This window comes from Mobula hypostoma, chromosome 4 (genome assembly GCF_963921235.1).
Source record: "Mobula hypostoma chromosome 4, sMobHyp1.1, whole genome shotgun sequence".
NCBI classification, from domain to species: Eukaryota; Metazoa; Chordata; class Chondrichthyes; order Myliobatiformes; family Myliobatidae; genus Mobula; species Mobula hypostoma.
The window spans coordinates 40,736,730-40,756,073 of record NC_086100.1 but is presented as its reverse complement, the minus strand read 5'-3'; the positions used below and the strand labels follow the sequence as shown (position 1 = coordinate 40,756,073).

The 19,344-nt window shown below is 41.6% G+C and overlaps 1 protein-coding gene across 4 annotated transcripts in view; it reads right to left on the bottom strand.

Moving 5' to 3' along the window:
- The window catches only part of fam131ab (family with sequence similarity 131 member Ab), an 84,042-nt gene that overhangs the window by 12,238 nt on the left and 52,460 nt on the right, over window positions 1-19,344 (bottom strand). For all 4 annotated transcript variants that reach the window (XM_063045693.1, XM_063045690.1, XM_063045692.1 and 1 more), the window contains exon 4: window positions 18,120-18,302. In XM_063045693.1, coding sequence (XP_062901763.1) covers window positions 18,120-18,302 — 183 coding nt within the window. The remainder of the gene's footprint in view (window positions 1-18,119; window positions 18,303-19,344) is intronic.

The window sequence follows — 19,344 nt, the reverse complement described above, 5'->3', positions numbered from 1 at the left end:
CTTTTGAAAATCCAAATATACAACATCCACTGCATCTCCCTTGTCTAGCCTACTTGTAATTTCCACAAAAAATTGTAATAGGTTTGTCAGGCAGGATTTTCCTTTAAGGAAACCATGCTGAGTTCTGCCTAATTTGTCATATGCCTCCAGGTACTCCGTAACCTCATCCTTGACCTCATCAACAACTTCCCAACCACCAATGTCAAGCTAACAGGTCTATAATTTCCTTTTTGCTTCCTTGCCCCCTTATTAAATAGCGGGGTGACATTTGCAATCTTCCAGTCTTCCAGAACCATCTATCGACTTTTGAAAGATCGTTGCTAATGCCTCCACAATCTCCACAGCTACTTCCTTCAGAACGCGAGGGTGCATTCCATCTGGTCCGGGAGATTTATCTACCTTTAGACTATTCAGCTTCCTGAGTACTTTCTCTGTCGTAATTGTGACTGCGCACACTTCTCTTCCCTGCCACCTTTGAGTGTCTGGTATACTGCTGATGTCTTCCTCAGTGAAGACTGACGCAAAATACTCGTTCAGTTCCTCTGCCATCTCCATATCTCCCATTACAATTTCTCCAGCATCATTTTCTATCGGTCGTATATCTGCTCTCACCTGTCTGTTACTCTTTATATACTTGAAAAAGCCTTTAGTATCCTCTTTGATATTATTTGCTAGCTTCCTTTCATAGTTCATCTTTTCCCTCTTAATGACCTTCTTAATTTCCTTTTGTAAGCTTTTAAAAACTTCCCAATCCTCTGTCTTCCCACTAATTTTTGCTTCCTTGTATGCCCTCTCCTTTACTTTAACTTTGGCTTTGACCTCTCCTGTCAGCCACTGTTGCATCCTTTTTCCATTCGAAAATTTCTTCTTTTTTGGAATATATCTGTCTTGCACTTTCCTCACTTCTCGCATAAACTCCAGCCACTGCTGCTCTGCCGTCCTTCCCACCAGTGTCCCCTTCCAGTCAACCAGTTCCTCTCTCATGCCACTGTAATTTCCTTTACTGCACTGAAATACCAACACATCAGATTTCAGCTTCTCTTTTTCAAATTCACAGTGAACTCAATCACGTTATGATCACTGCCTCCTAAGGGTTCCTTCACCTCAGTCTCTCTAATCACCTCCGGTTCATTACACAATACCCAATCCAGTACAGCCGATCCCCTAGTGGGCTCAACAACAAGCTGTTCTAAAAAGCCAGCTCGCAGACATTCTACAAATTCTCTCTCTTGAGATCCAGTGTGGACCTGATTTTCCCAATCCACTCGCATATTAAAATCTCCCACAATTATCATAACACTGCCCTTCTGACAAGCCTTTTCTATTTCCTGTTGTAACTTGTAGTCCACATCACTGCAGCCGTTTGGAGGCCTGTATATAACTGCCATCAAGGTCCTTTTACCCCTGCGATCATATGTCACCTCTTTCTAATGATTTAATATCATTTCTTACCAATAAAGCCACGCCTCCCCCTCTGCCTACCTTCCTATCCTTCCGATACACCGTGTATCCTTGGATGTTCAGCTCCCAGAGACATGCATCCTTTAGCCAGGTCTCAGTGATGGCCACAATATCATACCTGCCAATCTGTCGCTGTACAACAAGATCATCCACTTCATTTCTTATGCTGCGTGCATTTAAGTATATCACCTTAAGACCAGTATTTAGTACTTTTTGCTTTGATTGCACTGCAACTCATCCCAGTGGCTGCAAATTTGCCCCATCACCTGCCTGTCTTTCCTGACATCTTTACTGCTCACTATCTTAGATTTATTTCTGTTTTCTCCTTCCTTGCTCTATCATTCCGGTTCCCATCCCCCTGCCAAATTAGTTTAAACCCTCCCTAATAGCTCTATTAAACCTTCCCGCCAGGATATTGGTCCCCTTCGGGTTCAGGTGTAACCCGTCCATTTTGAACAGGTCATACTTCCCCCAGAAGAGATCCCAATGACCCGAGAATCTGAAGCTCTGCCCCCTGCACCAGTCTCTCAGCCACGCATTCATCTGCCTGATCCTACTATTCTTGCCCTCGCTAGCACGTGGCACAGGTAGCAATCCCGAGATTACTATTCTGGAGGTCCTGCTTCTCAGCTTCCTTCCTAACACCTGGAAATCTCTCTTCAGGACCTCCTCCCTTCTCCTGTCTATGTCACTGGTACCAACATGTACCAAGACAACTGGCTGGTCGCCCTCTCCCTTCAGAATATTCTGGACCCGATCCGAGACATCCCGTACCCTGGCACCTGGGAGGTAATACGCCATGCGGGTATCTCTATCAGGCTCACAGAATCTCCTGCCTGTTCCCCTATGGAATCCCCTGTGACTAACGCATTCCTCTTCTCCCTCCTTCCGTCCCACACAACAGCGCCAGGCTCAGTGACAGAGACCCAGTCACCGTGGGCGTCCCCTGTCAGGTCAACCCCCTCAACAGCATCCAGAACAAGATACTTGTGCTGAGGGGGGCAGCCACAGGGGTGCTCTCCACTATCTGGGCATTTTCCTTCCCTCTCCTGACAGTCACCCAGTTTTCTGACCCCTGTAGCCTAGGGATGACTACCTCCCTGTAGCTCCTGGTTGATGAAGTGCAGTAGGGTACAGTGGGTCAGGCTGTGTTAATGGAGAGAGCAAAACTGAGCCAATATCATAAATTGATGAAATGCAGTGGAAATAGCCAGTTTTGACACAGGTAGAAAAGGAGAATTAACTCAGTGTAAAATTCAAAGTTGCAGCCAACTTGGTATAGTTCAGTATTTCCCAACCTTTCTGAGCTCTTTCATACTTGCTAATGTCCCCCTAAAGCACCTTCAAACTTGCCAATGCCTTTCTTAGGAACAATATACTTTCATACTTTGTGGCGCCCCCATAGTGTAAAAATATGTCTACCATATGCTAACATGGGAAAAATTATTCTGCTTTAAATTTTTTGTTTGTCTTTAGACCTAGCTTACACAGTACCTGTGCACTGGACAGCAGCTTCAATATCAATATGATCCTTGAGCTTGATGGTTTTTAGCAAGAGTTGAAAAATCTGGTTCAAGTTGTGACAACAAAAGCCTTAAGTCCCCAGTGTAACAATGTCCATGCGGTTTCTGTTTATTGTGAGTATGTGGTTCACTGCACTGAAGCCTCATTTCAACAAGGTAGGAGGATGGAAATGCAAAGAAGAGCAGTCTGGCTCTTCCCCAAAGACCAGAAACTTCATATGACAGTGTAGCCACGTATCACAAAAGCCAACATTTTTGCAAAGCGTTTTTGCTTCTTCATCATTCTGAATTTTGATAATTTCTTCTTGCAATCTCTCTTTCTGTTCTTCCACCTTGCAGAGAAATGGGTTAATTACCCAATCCAGAATTTCCAGATCATTCAAATCCTTGAATTGCTTCTGAAAATCCTTCTTTAGTGACTGCAGGCATAAGCAGTACTCTTGTAAATCACCATCTGTGAAAGAGAGTGCAATACTTTCCATGCAGGGAAATTGTGAGATCATTCTTCTCCCAGTGTTTTGCTTATATATTTCCAAATTTCCAATGAAAGTGGACACTGCACTTTTTGCCTGGATTAAATTGATATTGTCACCCTGCAGTTTCATATTTAGAATGTTCAGTTTTTCATACAGATTGGCTAGGTGTGCCACATCTCCACTTAGAAGTTCAATCTTGTTTCCCAAGCTCTTGTCGACTTTGAACAAAATTTCAACCACAGTGTCAAAAAGATCAAAGAAACACTTTAAGCAACAGCCTTTTGACAGCCAAAGCATTTCAGTATGAAGAAGCAAATGTTCAAACTCTTCATCATTATCTTGGCATAACTGGTGAAATATGCTGCTAATTAATGGATGAGCTTTAATTTTGTTGATAACAAACATTACATGAGTCTTGCTTGAAAAAAGTCACTGGCTGAGATTTTTGGCTGCGAGATGTTGATGATGAATTACATAATGGATTGAAAACAGTAAACACAAAATAATCTGCAGATGCTGGGGTCAAAGCAACACTCATAACACGCTGGAGGAACTCAGCAGGTCGAGCAGCATCCCTGGAATTCCGGCCCGAAACGTCAACCAATCTTTTCCACGGATACTGCCCGACCTGCTGGATTGAAAACAGTCTTGGTTTTTCTTTGTTCATAAATGCCATTAAACCAGCATGGCAACCTGTCATATATAGTGCTCCATCTTGTTGCACAAGAAATCATGTTCTTAATCGGAATACTTGTATCCTCAATATACATTTCAAGTTTGCTGTAGGTTGATTCTCCATTGATAGTTGTTCTTTAACTTTCTACAGAAGAGAATCTCTTCTTAAATGTTTCCATTTTTGAAAAACTGTACATATACCATTAGCAAAGCCTCGTTGTCTCACACAGTTGACACATCAAATTGTATCCCAAATTCTGCTTTTTGTAGCTCTCTGCATATTTGATACTCAATGTCTTCACTCATTTCATCAATACGACTAGCTGCAAAGGAAATGATTTTAAAATACTGGTATCCATTTTGAGAACAGTGGTGAGCACTTGTGATACAGTAGGCATTATTGACCTTTCACCAACTGTATGAGATTTTCCACACTTTGTTATCATCATTTGGTTTTGGCCAGCGCTGTATCATTGGGTGACCTGTTTTCTGTAGATCTGTAGAGAAAGTTGAGAGGGTGTACTTGACTTACCAATTGTTAAATTGCATGAACTCATTCTGTGCTGCAAATCAAGGGGAACTGTTGGGCACCCTGGTTGCTAATATATGCATTCCCAATAATGTCTGGTTGGTAAGGCTGAATGAGACTGCCTAGTTTCAGACGTTATGACGATGAGCGCTCACTGCCTGCAGAGCCGTGATTCTTCCAGTGTTCCAGCGCCTCATCCTTTTTTTTGGAAGTGCCTGCTCTACTAACGGTCAGTCAGGTCTCGTGCCTCAAGTTACAGTGCCACTTACCATCCCCCCAAGAATCTTAAATGCCCCCTGACACACACTTAGGATGTCTAAATGCCCCCTGGGGGGGCAGTACCATCCCTGTTGAGAATCACTGGTCTAGCTCTTCATGCCCCCATCCTATCTGTAGCCTTCCTATTATCGTGCAATGAACCATGGAGATAGATCAGAAAAGAAATGGGATTGAAAATTGAAATTGCAAACAAAAGAGAGCTTGAGTGTCTGTGGATGAACTCAGGTGGTCTCCAAAGCGATTATCCACTCTGCATTTGAATTTACAAATTTAGCGAACACATTGTGAACAACAAGTGCAGTATGTTTGCAAGAAGAGCAAATGAATTGCTGCATCACTTTGAAGGACTGCTTAGGTCGATGGATGATGAGACAGAAGAACATGGCACCTCCTGTGATTCCGTAGGAGAGTGCTGTGAGGGGAATGATTGGTGGAGACAGAAAGTAGACAAGGACAATTACCCAGTTGACAGAGTATGTTATCTTTTCTGAGAAGTTTTCATGTAAATTGTTTTTCCAAAAAAAGGTACACAAATACTTTCATACATGACAGAATTTCTAGATTAAACTTTAGTTTATAACTTAAACTTCCATCTGAGAATTCCATGTCTAAGATTTTATTTTATTCACTTGTCTGAGTGTTGTCTGCACTTATCTGATTCATGTTCAGAAGTTTGATACTTAGGTGTAAAGTATCAAAGCAACACTTCGATAGTATCACTCATCTGTCACTGTTTAAAGGCCACAATAAGTGACATTTATAATCTCTGCTTTCGATCCTCAATATGTAAAGCACCAAAGCTCAGAATTATTGCACAATGTTAATATAGAATGCAGATACTGATTTTCAGATTTAAATTTTAGACGTAATGAAAAACTATTCCAGTTCAATACTGAAGGAGGAAAGTCTAAGATAACTGAGACAGTTTCAACAAAAGCAAAAAGAGCCAAGTGGAAACCAAGCATGCTTCACTCTTGCCTACTAAACTGTTGCTTTTGTGCCCACTAATACCCTTACACTGCTCCCCCACCGCATGTCATTCCCTATAGGACCTTCCTCCCTTACCTCTGAAGAATACATAATTGGTTGAACATTCCACCACAAGAACTGATGAGGCCACATCAAAAAATAGTGGACCTCAATCTCTTAGTACAAAGCCAGACATTACTCATGGTTTATCCAGGAGAACTAAGATATTGCCTGACATCTTCATTACCATGTTCCTAGTCTCCTCTGCTCCTCATAGTCCACCCGCCGGCAAGCTAAAGAAGTCATGAACTTCCTTTATCTGATGATCAAGGCCATCCTCTCAACAGGCTCTTGTGTTTGATCCACCCGTCATTTGCCACTAAACCGCCCCCAGTAGGCTCACAGTTCTTGAGTCTGTTGTCTCCAGCTGCTCTCCTCTCTACCCACCCGCTCTCCCCAGCTTATATTGTATACGAGATCCACCTCCCTCTAATATGACCATGTTTCTACTAAACTTTTGCTGCGACCTCTGCAAGATGTTGTGTTGTTATGTGTGTACATGGTATAAGCAATAAAGAAATTCAGTTCCCAGTGTGCAATGCGGGCAGTGACATTGGTGAAAGGGACACACACACACACATACACACACACACACACACACACACACACACACACACACACACTCTCTCTCTCTCGGCGAGCTGAAGGTCACGAGTAAAATGTGGCCAAACTGAAGCCATTCTGTAAATCTGTAAATAAAATAGTTCTAGCTGTTTTACCCGTGCAAGTTTGTCTTGTAAAAGAATGAATATAACATGGTGACAGAAGTCAGCATGAAGTCTATATACAAAGCGAACTGAATATTGTGAGCAACTGAGAAAGAGTCTTTTAAGAAACTCCTGGATAGGTACATGGAGCTTAGAAAAATAGAGAGCTACAGGTAACCCTAGATAATTTCTAAAGTAGGTACATGTTCGGCACAGCATTGTGGGCCGAAGGGCCTGTATTGTGCTGTAGGTTTTCTATGTTTCTAGTGAAGCCGCTACCCAGAGAGCACATTGTGTCTTGAAGCTGCTGAAGTTTACCGGATTCACCAAGAGAATACCAGGTGAGAGAAGCCCAAAAAATTCTGTAATGGATAACCCAAGTCTTCCCGAAGCTATGCAGTTTACCAGCAATCTAGCTGGTGATCTGGAAATGCTTCAAACATCAATTCAATATATATTCAAAGCGTAATAGAGCTTTGATCAACGGCCATTCGGCTGGGTTTGGGATTGATTAGTGACAGCAAATGAAAGGAAGGCAGGGCAAGCAGAGTGGTCATTGTTGCAGCATCCATCATCTGAGTGGGCAGAGTCAGAGTGGTGATCTTGAGGCTTCAGTTCTTCGCAGCTTCATCGAAGAGAAGCTTCATCGAAGAGAGGCTTCAGTCAGAGAAAGCAAAGGAAAGAAAAGTTTGAAGTTTTTTTGTTCACTTTATATCTGCCCAGCTAGGGACAGTAAGGATGCCAGGCAGGATAGTGAAATGCTCCTCTTGTGGGACGTGGGAAGGCAGGGAGACCTGTAGTGTTTCTGATGACTACAACTGCGAGAAGCACATCTAGCTGCAGCTTCTAACAATCCGTGTTAAGGAGCAGGAGCTGGAACTAGATGAACTTGGAAGGCCACAACTTGGAAGATTATACAGTTTAATACGTGGCTAAGGAGTAGGTGTAGGGAGGGCATTAGATATTTGGATCATTGGACTGTCTTCCAGGGAAGTTTGGACCTGTACAGAAGGGATGGTTTGCACCTGAACTGGAGGCATCTAATATCCTAGCAGGAAGGTTTGTTAATGCTGCACAGTGGAGTTTAAACTAGAGAACCAGAGTGCCAGAACAGTTAGTGGAGAGGTTGTGGAGGCAGATATTGGTAAGACCTCAGACAAAGTTACGAATCAAAAGGTTAAGCATGGTGTGACTAGTGTTCTGGGGTGTGTATATTTAAATGCAAGCAATATCATAGGAAGAGCAGATAATAGTGCTGAAGATGAGGTAGCTGATTTACAAACAGAGGCAATGTGTAGTGAGGAGAGGCTGTTGGTTGGTCAAAATTGTAGGCAACAGGATGAGTTGCAATGTACAAGGTGGACAAAATCGAAAAGGGTGAACACAGGACTGTAAGTGTTGTATTTGAAGGCACTGAGAATATGGAATAAGGTAGATGAACTTGAAGCACAGCTGCAGATTGGTAGGTATGATGTTGTGGGCATCACTGAACCATGGCCGAAAGAAGATTATAGCTAGGACCTTAATGTCCAAGGATACACATTGTATCAAAAGGATGGGTAGGAAGGCAGAGGGGGCAGTGTTGCTCTGTTGGTAAAAAATGAAATCAAATCATTAGAAAGAGGTGAGATAGGGTCAGAAAGTGTTGAATCATTGTGGATAGAGCTAAGGAACTGCAAAGGTAAAGAGACCCTGACTGAAGTTGTATACAAACCCCCCAAACAGCAGTAATGGTGTGGCCTACAAATTACAATGGGAGATAGAAAATACATGCCAAAATGGCAATGTTGTAATAGTCATGGGGTACTTCAATATGCAGGTAGATTGGGAAAATCAGGTTGGTTCTGGATGGTACGGGGTATTTCTAGAGTGCCTACGAAATGGTTTTTTAAAGCAACTCATGATTGAGCCCACTACAGGATCGGCTGTTCCAGATTAGGTACTGTGCAATGAACCAGAATTGATTAGAGAGCTTCAGGTAAAAGAACTTTAGGGGCAAGTGACCACAATATGATCAAATTCACCAGGAAATTTGAGAAGGAGAAACTAGAGTTAGATGTACCAGTTTTACAGTAGAGTACAAGAAATAACAAAGGCATGAGAGGAGGGTTGGTCAGAATTGATTGGAAAAAAGCACTGGAATTTCTGGAAGCAATTCAGAAGGCAAAGGATATATAAATCCCAAAGAAGAAGAAGTATTCTAAAGCAAAGATGACACAACCGTGGCTAACAAGAGATGTCATGGCCAACATAAAAGTCAAAGAGAAGGCATATAATAAAGCAAAACTTAGTGGGAAGTGGGATTTGGAAGCTTTCAAATACCAACCAAAAAATTCATTAAGAAAGTAAAAATGGAATATAAAATTAAGATAATCAGTAATATTCAAGAGGATACGAAAAGTTTATTCAGATACATGAAGTGTAAAAGAGAGGCGAGAGTGGATATCGAACTGCTGGAAAATGATGCTGGAGAGGTAGTAATTAGGGGCAATGAAATTGCAGACGAACTGAATAAATATTTTGCATTAGCCTTCACTGTGGAAGACACTACCAGTATGCTGGAAGTTCTAGGTGTGTGAAGTGTGTGAAGTTACCCTAACTAAAGAGAAACCTCTTGGGAAACTGAAAGGTCTGAAGGTAAGTAAGTCATCTGGACCAGATGGTGTATGCCCCAGAGTTCTGAAAGGGATGGCTGAAAAGATTGTGGAGGCATTATTAATGATCTTTCAAGAATCAGTAGATTTTGGAATGGTTCTGGAAGTCTGGAAAATTGCAAATGTCACTCCACTCTTCAAGAAGGGACAGAGGCAACTAAAGCAAGAAAGAAACTTAGTCTGACCTCAGCGGTCGGGAAGATGGTGGAGTCGATTATTAAGGATGATGTCTCAGGGTTCTAGGAGACACATAATAAAATAGACCATAGTCAGCATGGTTTCCTCAGGGGAAAATCTTGCTTGACAAATCCGTTGGAATTCTTTGAAACAAGTAACAAATAGGATAGACAAAGAAGAATCAGCTGATGTTGTGAACTTGGGATTTTCAGCAAGCCTTTGACAAGGTGTCGCACTTAAGGTTGCTTAACAAGCTACAAGCCCATGGTATTACAGGAGAGATTATAGCATGGATAAAGCAATGGCTAACTGGCAGGAGGCAAAGAGTGGAAATAAAGGGAGTCTTTTCTGGCTGGGTGCCGGTGACTAGTGGTGTTCCACAGGGGACTGTATTGGGACCAATGCTTTTTACGTTATATGTCAATGATTTGGATGATGGAATTGATGGCTTTGTTGCGAAGTTTGCAGACGATATGAAGACAAGTGAAGAGTTGATGAAGTAGAGAGGCTACAAAAGGACTTAGACAGATTCAGAGAACGGGAGAAGAAATGGCAGGTGGAATACAGTGCTGGGAGGTGTATGGTCATGCAGTTTGGTAGAAGAAATGAAAGGGTTGACTATTTTCTAAATAAATAGAGAGAAAGTACAAAAAACTGGGGTGGAAAGAGATTTGGGAGCCTTTGTGCAGGATTCCCTAAAGATTAATTTGCAGGTTGAGTCTGTGGTGAGGAAGGCAAATGTGATATTAGCATTCATTTCAAGAGGACTAGAATATAAAAGCAAGGATGTAACGTTGAAACTATAAAGCACCAGTGAGGCCTCACTTGGAGAATTGTGAGCAGGTTTGAGCCCCTTAACTTAGAAAGGATGTGCTGAAACAGAAGAGGATTCAAAGGAGGTTCACTAAAACGATTCCAGGATTGAATGGCTTGTCATATGAAGAGCATTTGATGGTTTTGGGCCTGTACCCACTAGAATTCAGAAGAATGAGAGGTGACCTCATTGAAACCTATTGAATAGTAAAAGGCCTTGATGGAGTGGATGTGGAGAGGATGTTTCCTATGGTGGGAGAGTTTAAGACCAGAGGATACAGTCTCAGAATAGAGCTGAGGAGGAATTTCTTTAGCCAGAGTGGTGAATATGAGGAATTCTTTGCCATAGCCAGCTGTGGAGGCCTAGTTTTTATGTATATTTAAGGCAGAGGTTGATAGATTCCTGATTGGTCAGGGCTGGTAGGGATACGGGGAGAAGGCAGGAGATTTGGGCTAGAAGGAAAATTGTATCCGCCATGATGAAATATTGGAGCAGACTCGATGCGCCAAATGGCCTGATTCTGCTTCTATATCTTATGGTCTTATTTAACAGTGAGTAGAGCCAAAGGCACAGATGAAAAATTGAATGTGTCTATCTTTCTACACATAATTGGCAAAGATGTTTTGAACAACTATAACAGCTTTCAAATTGATGAGATGGCCTTGACATTGGACACTCTGGTGATAAGATTTGAGGAGTATTTTGTCCTAAGTAAAATCATCACATTTGAAAGATACAAATTCCTTGCCTGTGAATAGAAACAGGGTGTTAGCCTTGACAAATATTTAGCTGAACTTCACACACTGAGTAAGTGCTGTGAGTTTGCAGATTTGACAGACGCACTAGTTAGAGACAGAATAGTCTGCTGAAACTCAGATAATGGATTTAGAGAAAGCCTGCTCTGTGAAAAAGAATTAACACTAGTAAAGACTGGAATATGTGTAGGACAGTGGAGACCACACGAGCACAAGCTAAGGAGCTGCACAGAGCAGAAACAACAATGCATGCTGTGAAAACCAAGGGGAAGAGCCCAAGGTGTTTCCCAAAGCAACAGTATAGCAAAGAGATAGGCTCCAACAGCAAATGTGGAGGTAAGCACATTCCAAAGAAGTGTCCTGCTTATGGAAAATCCTGTAATAATTGTGGGAAGAAGAATGATTTTGCAAAGTGCTGGAAAGCTGGGGCTACCATGAAAAAGGTGCATACGGTTGATGAGGAAATGGAGGAAATCTTTGTAGATTCTCTAGACTGCTGGTGCTGGTAAAACAGAATGCATTGTTCCAGTGAATGTGAATGAGACAGTAATTCCATTCAAGCTTGACACTGGAGCTAAGGTGAATCAGTTATCAATAGATGATTACAAGACTGTCAAAGTAAAGAACAAGTACCCAGAGAAGTTAAAAGTGACAGACTATATTGGGGAGAACATTCCAGTAAAGGGGGGGCTGTATGGTGACCATCAAGCGGAAGGAGCCACACCTAAAGGCACAGCTACTGGTTGCAGAAAAGTGAGTACAGCCAATATTAGGTATGCGTGCATGTTAAAAGCCTCGACCGGGTGAAAGGGTTTTCATAGTGGCTTCACAGACCGTAGATGTCCACACTTCACTCATGGAAGAGTGTGCAGTTGTCTTAGAGGGGCTTACCTCGTGTACACAAAATTCATGCAGATGAGACAGTAGCTCCTGTTGTCCATGCATGCTGGAAAGTTCTGTTTTTACTTACATACAAACTTAATCAAGAACAAGCTCACATGGAACGGATAAATGTTATACAGAAAACTGAAGAACCAACGGATTGGGTGAGCTTATTGTCATTGTGTAAAAAGAAAATGGAGCATTGTGGATATGTCTAGACCAAGAGATCTCAATAAAGCCATCCAAAGGGAGCATTTTAAATTGCAAACATGGGGGGAGATCATGTCCCGGTTTACATGTGCCAAGTGGTTTATCAAACTCGATGCATTGTCTGGGTTTTGGCAGATGAAGCTTGATGCGGAAAGTCCAAGACAGTGTACTTTTAACACACCAGAGGATGGATATCACTTTCTTTGGTTATCTTATTGGATCCTGTCTGCACCATAAAACCATCCACACGATCCTTAAGGGCGTGCCTGGTGCTGAGTCCACCAAGGAAGAACACGATGCACAACTGAGACAGGTACTAGTCATGACAATTTGAAATTAAATAAAGAGAAAGATGAGTTTGGTGTTAAGGCACTGACTTTCATAAGAGATGTCATATTGGAAGAGGGAGTAAAGCCTGACCCAAGAAAGATGTCAGCCATCGAGAACCTGGAGAGGCCCTGAAACAACAAGGAGGTGAGACGTTTCCTGGGGATGTTGACTTACCTGGCTAAGTTCATCCCTTGACTGTCTACATGTCAGCCCTATTTAGGTTACTCCTTGAGGAGCGAAATGAGTGGATTTCGTCTTAGAAGCAAGAAGTGTGTTTCCAGAGACGGAAGAGAATCTTAACTGAAGAGTCCATTCTGAAATTTTATGATCCGGAGAGGTGTACGAGGATCTCGGCTGAAGTTTCCCTGTACGGCCTTGGAGCAGTACTACTGCAGCAGCACGATGACACATGGCAACCTGTGGCCTGTGCATCAAGGGCTTTAACAAGTGCAGAAGGAACTATGCAAAGATAGGGAAAGAGCTTCCTGCCAGCACATATGCATGTGAAAGATTCCATCAGTACATCTATGGAAAAGCTTTTGAAGTAGAGACAAACCATAAACCACTGGTCTCAATTATGTCCAACCCACTGAATGACTGTCCAATGAGGACACAGCGCATGTTGTTAAGATTGCAGAAATATTTATATATCGGGAAAATATATGTTTGCTGCTGATGTATTGTCTCACTGATATACAGATTAACGCTGATTAACCTCATGATTGTTAGCTCAGTTCCAATATCTCCCGATAGAACAGAGAAGATTAGGACAGGAGCAGGGACAGATAAAACAAAGAGACTATACGGAAAGGATGGCCAGCAACTAAGAATAGCTGTCCAATGTGTATTCAGTGTTACTGCGTACGCAGAGCTGAACTGTCAGTAGTGGAAGATATTGTCTTCAAAGGGAACAAGTTTATGATGCCAGTATTGCTACGCAAGGAAATGCTTCAGAAGATACATAAAGGGCATCTTAGTGAAGAGAAATGTAAACGAACAGTTTGTGAAGTGATGTATTGGCCATGAATGAATCAAGACATCAGCCACACCACTGCTTCACGTGAGATAGGTCTTACCTACAGGCCAAAGCGGAAAGCAGAACCGCTTACACCACACCCTGTACCAGACAGGCCGTACTTCAAAGTTGGAGTGGATTTGATTGGTTGTAATTGGAAGAGTCGTATTGTTGTAACAGACTACTTTTCCAATTACCCAGAGGTTGCAACACTGCAATCAACATCCAGAAAAGCGGTCATCACTTTCCTGAAAGCTGAGTTTGCGAGGCATGGAGTTCCATGGGAAGTGGTATCAGAAGATGGCTCACAATCCTTGAGCTGTGAATTTGAGTCCTTTGCTAATGATTGGGGGTTGTGACATATGACTTCAAGCCCACATCACCCAAAATTTAATGGCCTAGCAGAGACTTTGGTCAAGATAGTGAAGGGTCTCATGAAGAAAGCGCAAGATGGATGAGAGGACTCTCACAGATTTCTGATGATTTACAGAAGTGCGCCACTGCAGAATGGCCTTTCACCAGCCCAAATGCTGATGGGTCGACACATACATGAAAACCTGTTGACACCTGAAGAAGCACACAAGGTCAAATTAACTAAAATGACAGGGAAAGAAAAACAGAAACAGTATAACAACAAGACTGTGAAAAGCCTACCAGTCCTGAAACCTGGAGATCAAATACGAATCCGAGATCACGATACCGGTGCACGGTCCATGCAAGTATACATGTGCAAGCGGAAGTTGCTCCATACTCCTACCAGATCCAGACAGAGCGAGGAACACCTCTGAGAAAGAACCATGCGGCTCTACGACCACAAGCTCCAACCCTTAGCTGTGACACATCACCTGTCAGTACACCAAAGGGTCCAGCAGATGAGAAAAATAAACTTGTTGTTCAGAGTACTCAAAAAGACACTAACATTAACACAGCAAGTGAAAGCAATACATCTGTGGAGAGAAACAGCAGACCAAAAAGGACCACTAAACCACCTCGGAGACTAATTGAGAGTTGGTGAGTGAATAAGGGACTGTATTTGTTCATTACAATTGAAGTTAATGTAAATATCTGTGTTGGAATGCTCATTATAATTGACATTAATGTAAATATTTTTGCTGGGAAGCATTATTGCTTCTTGCAGGTTTATGGAGACACAGTATTGTGTTTGTTTTTCTTCAAAGGAGGAAGGTATGTTATTTTATGTGTACACAATAAAGAAATTCAGCTCCCAGTGTGCAATGCTGGTGACTCAGACGGAACTGGAAGTAACGATGGTGAACGGGATACACACACACACACACACACACACACACACACACACACACACACTCACACACACACTCACACTCACTTTTGGCGGGCTGAAGGTCTTGACTAAAATGTGGTCGAGCTAAAGCCATTCAGTTAATCTGTAAATAAAAATATTCTAGAGTTTTTAAGCACGCACTGTGTCCTTTTTAAAGAAGAAATATAACAGATTCTCCCTCTTCAGATATTATTGCCCATTCCCTGACCCCCTTTTTTAATTTTAAAATGCCATTCCATCTAGTCTTCAGCAATCTCTAATCTGTGCCCAACTTTTCTGCAATACCCTCACAAACTCAGTCATTTAGTGACCCTAATAAAACTGGTAATTTCCAAGGCCAGTATTCTGTGGTTTAGACTCTACATGCTTCACTCGTTTTTAGAATCGGATTTGGTTAGGGAGATGCAATTTTTTCACACAGGTCCAAGATCTTCTAGAAAGGAAGCTGGGCTGAAAGTTATTTTTTTTTAAATCACATTTAATTCCAGTGTGAAGTCCATTGAATGTCTACAAGTAAGCATTAGCCAGCACTGACTGTGCTTGGCTGAGCCCACTCCATAGGGCTCTGAAATGGACTACTTTTTTTCTCAGTGTCCTTTGTTGCTCTGCAGTCAATATAATACTTTTTCCATTCCATGGTCCATTAACCTTCTGCCATTGTTTGGGGTAGTACCACCCCCACCCCCTTATTTAATTCAAGTACAGCATATCAATAAAACACTTTTTCTCTCCCATCTTTACAACACTGTGGAATTCTCTCACTGGCTGATGCTTTGTCTCACCTTCTTCGTTATGCAAGTACTATTACCTCACAAGTCCACCTCAAGACATGGTGTCACCAACCCTCTCACTTCTCGGTCTTTGCCTATATGGCATCTGGCTACTTACTGGAAGAACTAATGACTAATTTCACATTGTGCAGAGCTTCCAAGCCAGTAAATCTATTATCATAAAATCACCTAGGCTCATCTCGGCTTAGCCTGCTGACTGCTCAAACCCATGCCAATATTCTTATGTAAAGAGTTGAATGTAATCCCATGATCTCCCATCTTTCACCTCCTATAAAGCAGCTCACCTGAGTCTCATTATCTTAACTTCCTCACCAACCATCACCAAGTTCTACTTTGCTTCACTTTTGTTTCACTGATACCACAAATCTATTTTTCTTCTTGGGATCTAGCGTAACTTGCTTCCACTTCAATTTTGTGGGTTTTGAGGTGGCTGCTGAGGCCAATCTAGAAACCACAAAACTCTTCCACAGATGACGAAAGAGGTGTCTGTGGGGACAGATAGGTATCCTGTGAGGTGGTGAGGTGGTGCATTGCTTCTCTCCATTCCTTACACAAAGCTTCTGTGTGTATCCAGTGACTAATGGTTCTCAACACCATCTAAACGAACTTGAGCACCTTTCTGCAAATAGAAGTAAATGAAAATCCAAAACTCCCAGGTGCAAAAGGATTTGTGAATCCTCATGCAGGATTCCCAAGTGATTAATTTGCTGGTTGAGTTAGTGGTGAGGAAGGCAAATGCAATGCTAGCATTCATTTTGAGAGGACTAGAATATAAAAGCAAGGATGTAATGTTGAGACTTCATTAGGCACAAGTGTTGCCTCACTTGGAGTATTGTGAGCAGTTTTGGATCTCTTATCTAAGAAAGGATGTGCTGATCTTGGAATGGTTTCAAAGGAGGTTCACGAAAATGATTCCAGGATTGAATGGATTATCAAATGAGGAGCATTTTATGGCTCTGGGCCTGTATTCACTTGAATTCAGAAGAATGGGGGGTGCGGAGCCTCATTAAAAGCTATCAAATGTAGAAAAGTCTTAAAGGAGTGGATGTGGAGAGGATGCTTCCTATGGTGGGAGAGCATAGGACCAGACGGAACAGCCTCAGAATAGAGGGATATCCATTTAGAATGGAGATGAGGAGGAATTTCCAGAGAATGGTGAATCTGTGGAATTCCTTACCACAGGCGGCCAAGTCAGAGTATATTTAAGGCCTCGGTTCATCAGTTCTTGATTAGTCTTCTCACTCATCCTTTCTAAGTTATCCTATTGAATTACGAGTACATTTTCTGGAATGCTTGTGTTGCCAGAAGCACTAAACTTATTTAAATAATGTTTCAGCGTTTTCCCTGAAATTCTGCAGGTGCAGCTCCAAACTACAATTAGGAATATGAGCATTTTTTTCTGCAAATAGATAGCAAGCAGAAAAGACTCTCACTCACATTAACAAGAATTAGATCTATTCACCAGCCTATCCAAAAAGAAATGTGAGTCTGTTTATCAAAACAACTTTCACCCTGCCATCCTCTAAGTTAAAACCTATCCAACCCTATGTCAAACAGAAGCAAACACTGTAAAATTTTACCTTAAAGGGAAGAGAGAAATTTGAAAAAGAACACAAACTAAGCTCAGTTACTGCTGTCTTGAACAGTTTCATTTAATCGCAATTTAATTTCTGTCCAATGCACATACATCGAACGTAAGGTTACACTCCATTAATGTATTCAATTTATCATTTACAAAATGCATTCATTATCACCTGTGTAGCGGGATGTGAACTTCACAGATCTCATTGCATGTGAATTTGGTAACCGTTAAAATTGATTTCCTTCGTAAACCAATGCACAAGCTGGGATATAATGCTACCCATGGACATATTTGAATTTCTTATCAACATTAAGGGACATTCTTCAACTGAGGAAGTGTCCATATGCTAAAAAAAAAGTATGCAATTATTTATATACTTGCACCAGCTTTCCAAACAAGAAAAAATGGGCTGAACAGCTTTAGTGCATGAACTATGCTTACTACTTGTTAATTGCTCTAGTGCACAAGTGCAGTCATTATATTGTTCTGGTTTGAAACTTCAATCCCCATGGAAAAACAAATCTCGGCTGAAACTCAGTACTGTACAACACTCAGGAATTAATTAACTGTTAAGGTGCAAGAAACCATTAAAAGTGCAAAAAAAACGTGGAAAAAATTAACTTTTTTAAGGATGAAATCCTTCTCTAAAAAGAAATAAATTTAAGAGGGTGTGAAATTAACACTACTGCACAAGAAAAAAACTATGAATTAATGACACAACCAGTTCCAATAATACGGATAATTTAGAATAGTACTTAGCATAAGATGACAATACAATTATCATTGAAAACACTCATCAACACATTCTCAAAATATATCATTTTTATCTCTAAGGGCCAAAGAGATTGAATTGCATGAAGTGAGCTATCTACGGGCTACATTACATTGGTTTCATTGCACAGGTGTCTGTCTAAGAGCTGGATTTACCTGCTGCAAATCGTGCTTCCTGTTCACCTTCGCTTAAGTCGGAGTAGGAATTGAAATCAATCTCAAGAGTCATCGGCGACTCCATTGGCTTACACCAACCTTTCCACTCGATGAGATGAGCAACTCGACCCTGAGCCATGGCTGTAGGCTTGGTTACATGGTCTTTCACCACCTGGGAAAAACCTGGAGGAACAATAAGAAGCTTGTTCAGAAAAATAAACACATGGAAAGTGTGGTCATCTTCAATGAATGGACCAAACAATGAAAGGACAGACCCTGATTTAAACATCCAATTACTGAACTAATCACTTCTAATGCAATTCCAGAGAGTTGTATAAAGAAATTGGTATAAAATGTAAACATCCACAGGAATTAAACACAAACCTACCTTCATCATTACAAATGTACAACAAGCCTCACATTCATCAAGAGCAAGCAGGTTCTAATCATACAGGACAAGGATAAGTTGCCTTTAAACAGGGCAAGGCAAAAGGCACAGTTGCATCTTGACTTCACCATGGACAAAACACAATAGAGAGATGTAAAACTTGGCTTGGAGTTTAGGAAACCAAAAATTCCAAAATATAAATGATAAAGATGTGAAAAAGAAAATAAAACCTGCTAATCCTCTAAATATTGTAACAGAAGGTTGCAACAAGATCCAGGAAAGTAAGAAATACTGAATTGTTAGGGCTGTGATTTTATTCTTGGATTAACTGGAGAAATATTAACAAATTTCATGACATATGCCAGTGGTATCAAATCTGATTCTGATTCAAACAACATAGGGTAATTTTAAGTTCAAATTTATTAATGGTGTAACCTTCTCTACAGCACAGATAAGCAAGTAGCATCTTGGTTAAATTCATATAATCTGATTTTATTTGTGCACTGCTAAACTCCATAACTCCATCACCTATTATCTCAGCAGCCTCTGCGTCCAGCACGTAATTCTCCATAACTTCCACCATCTCCAACGAGATCCTACCACCAAGCACATCCTTCCCCTCCCCCACCCAACTTTTTGCTTTCCACGGGGATTACTCCCTATGTGACTCCCTTCTCCATTTGTCCCTCGTCACTGATCTCCCTCCTGGCACTTATCCTTGCAAGCGGAACAAGCGCTACACCTGCCCCTACACCTCCTCCCTCACTACCATTCAGGGGCCCAGGCAGTCTTTCCAGGTGAGGTGACACTTCACTTGTGAGTCTGTTGGGTTCATCT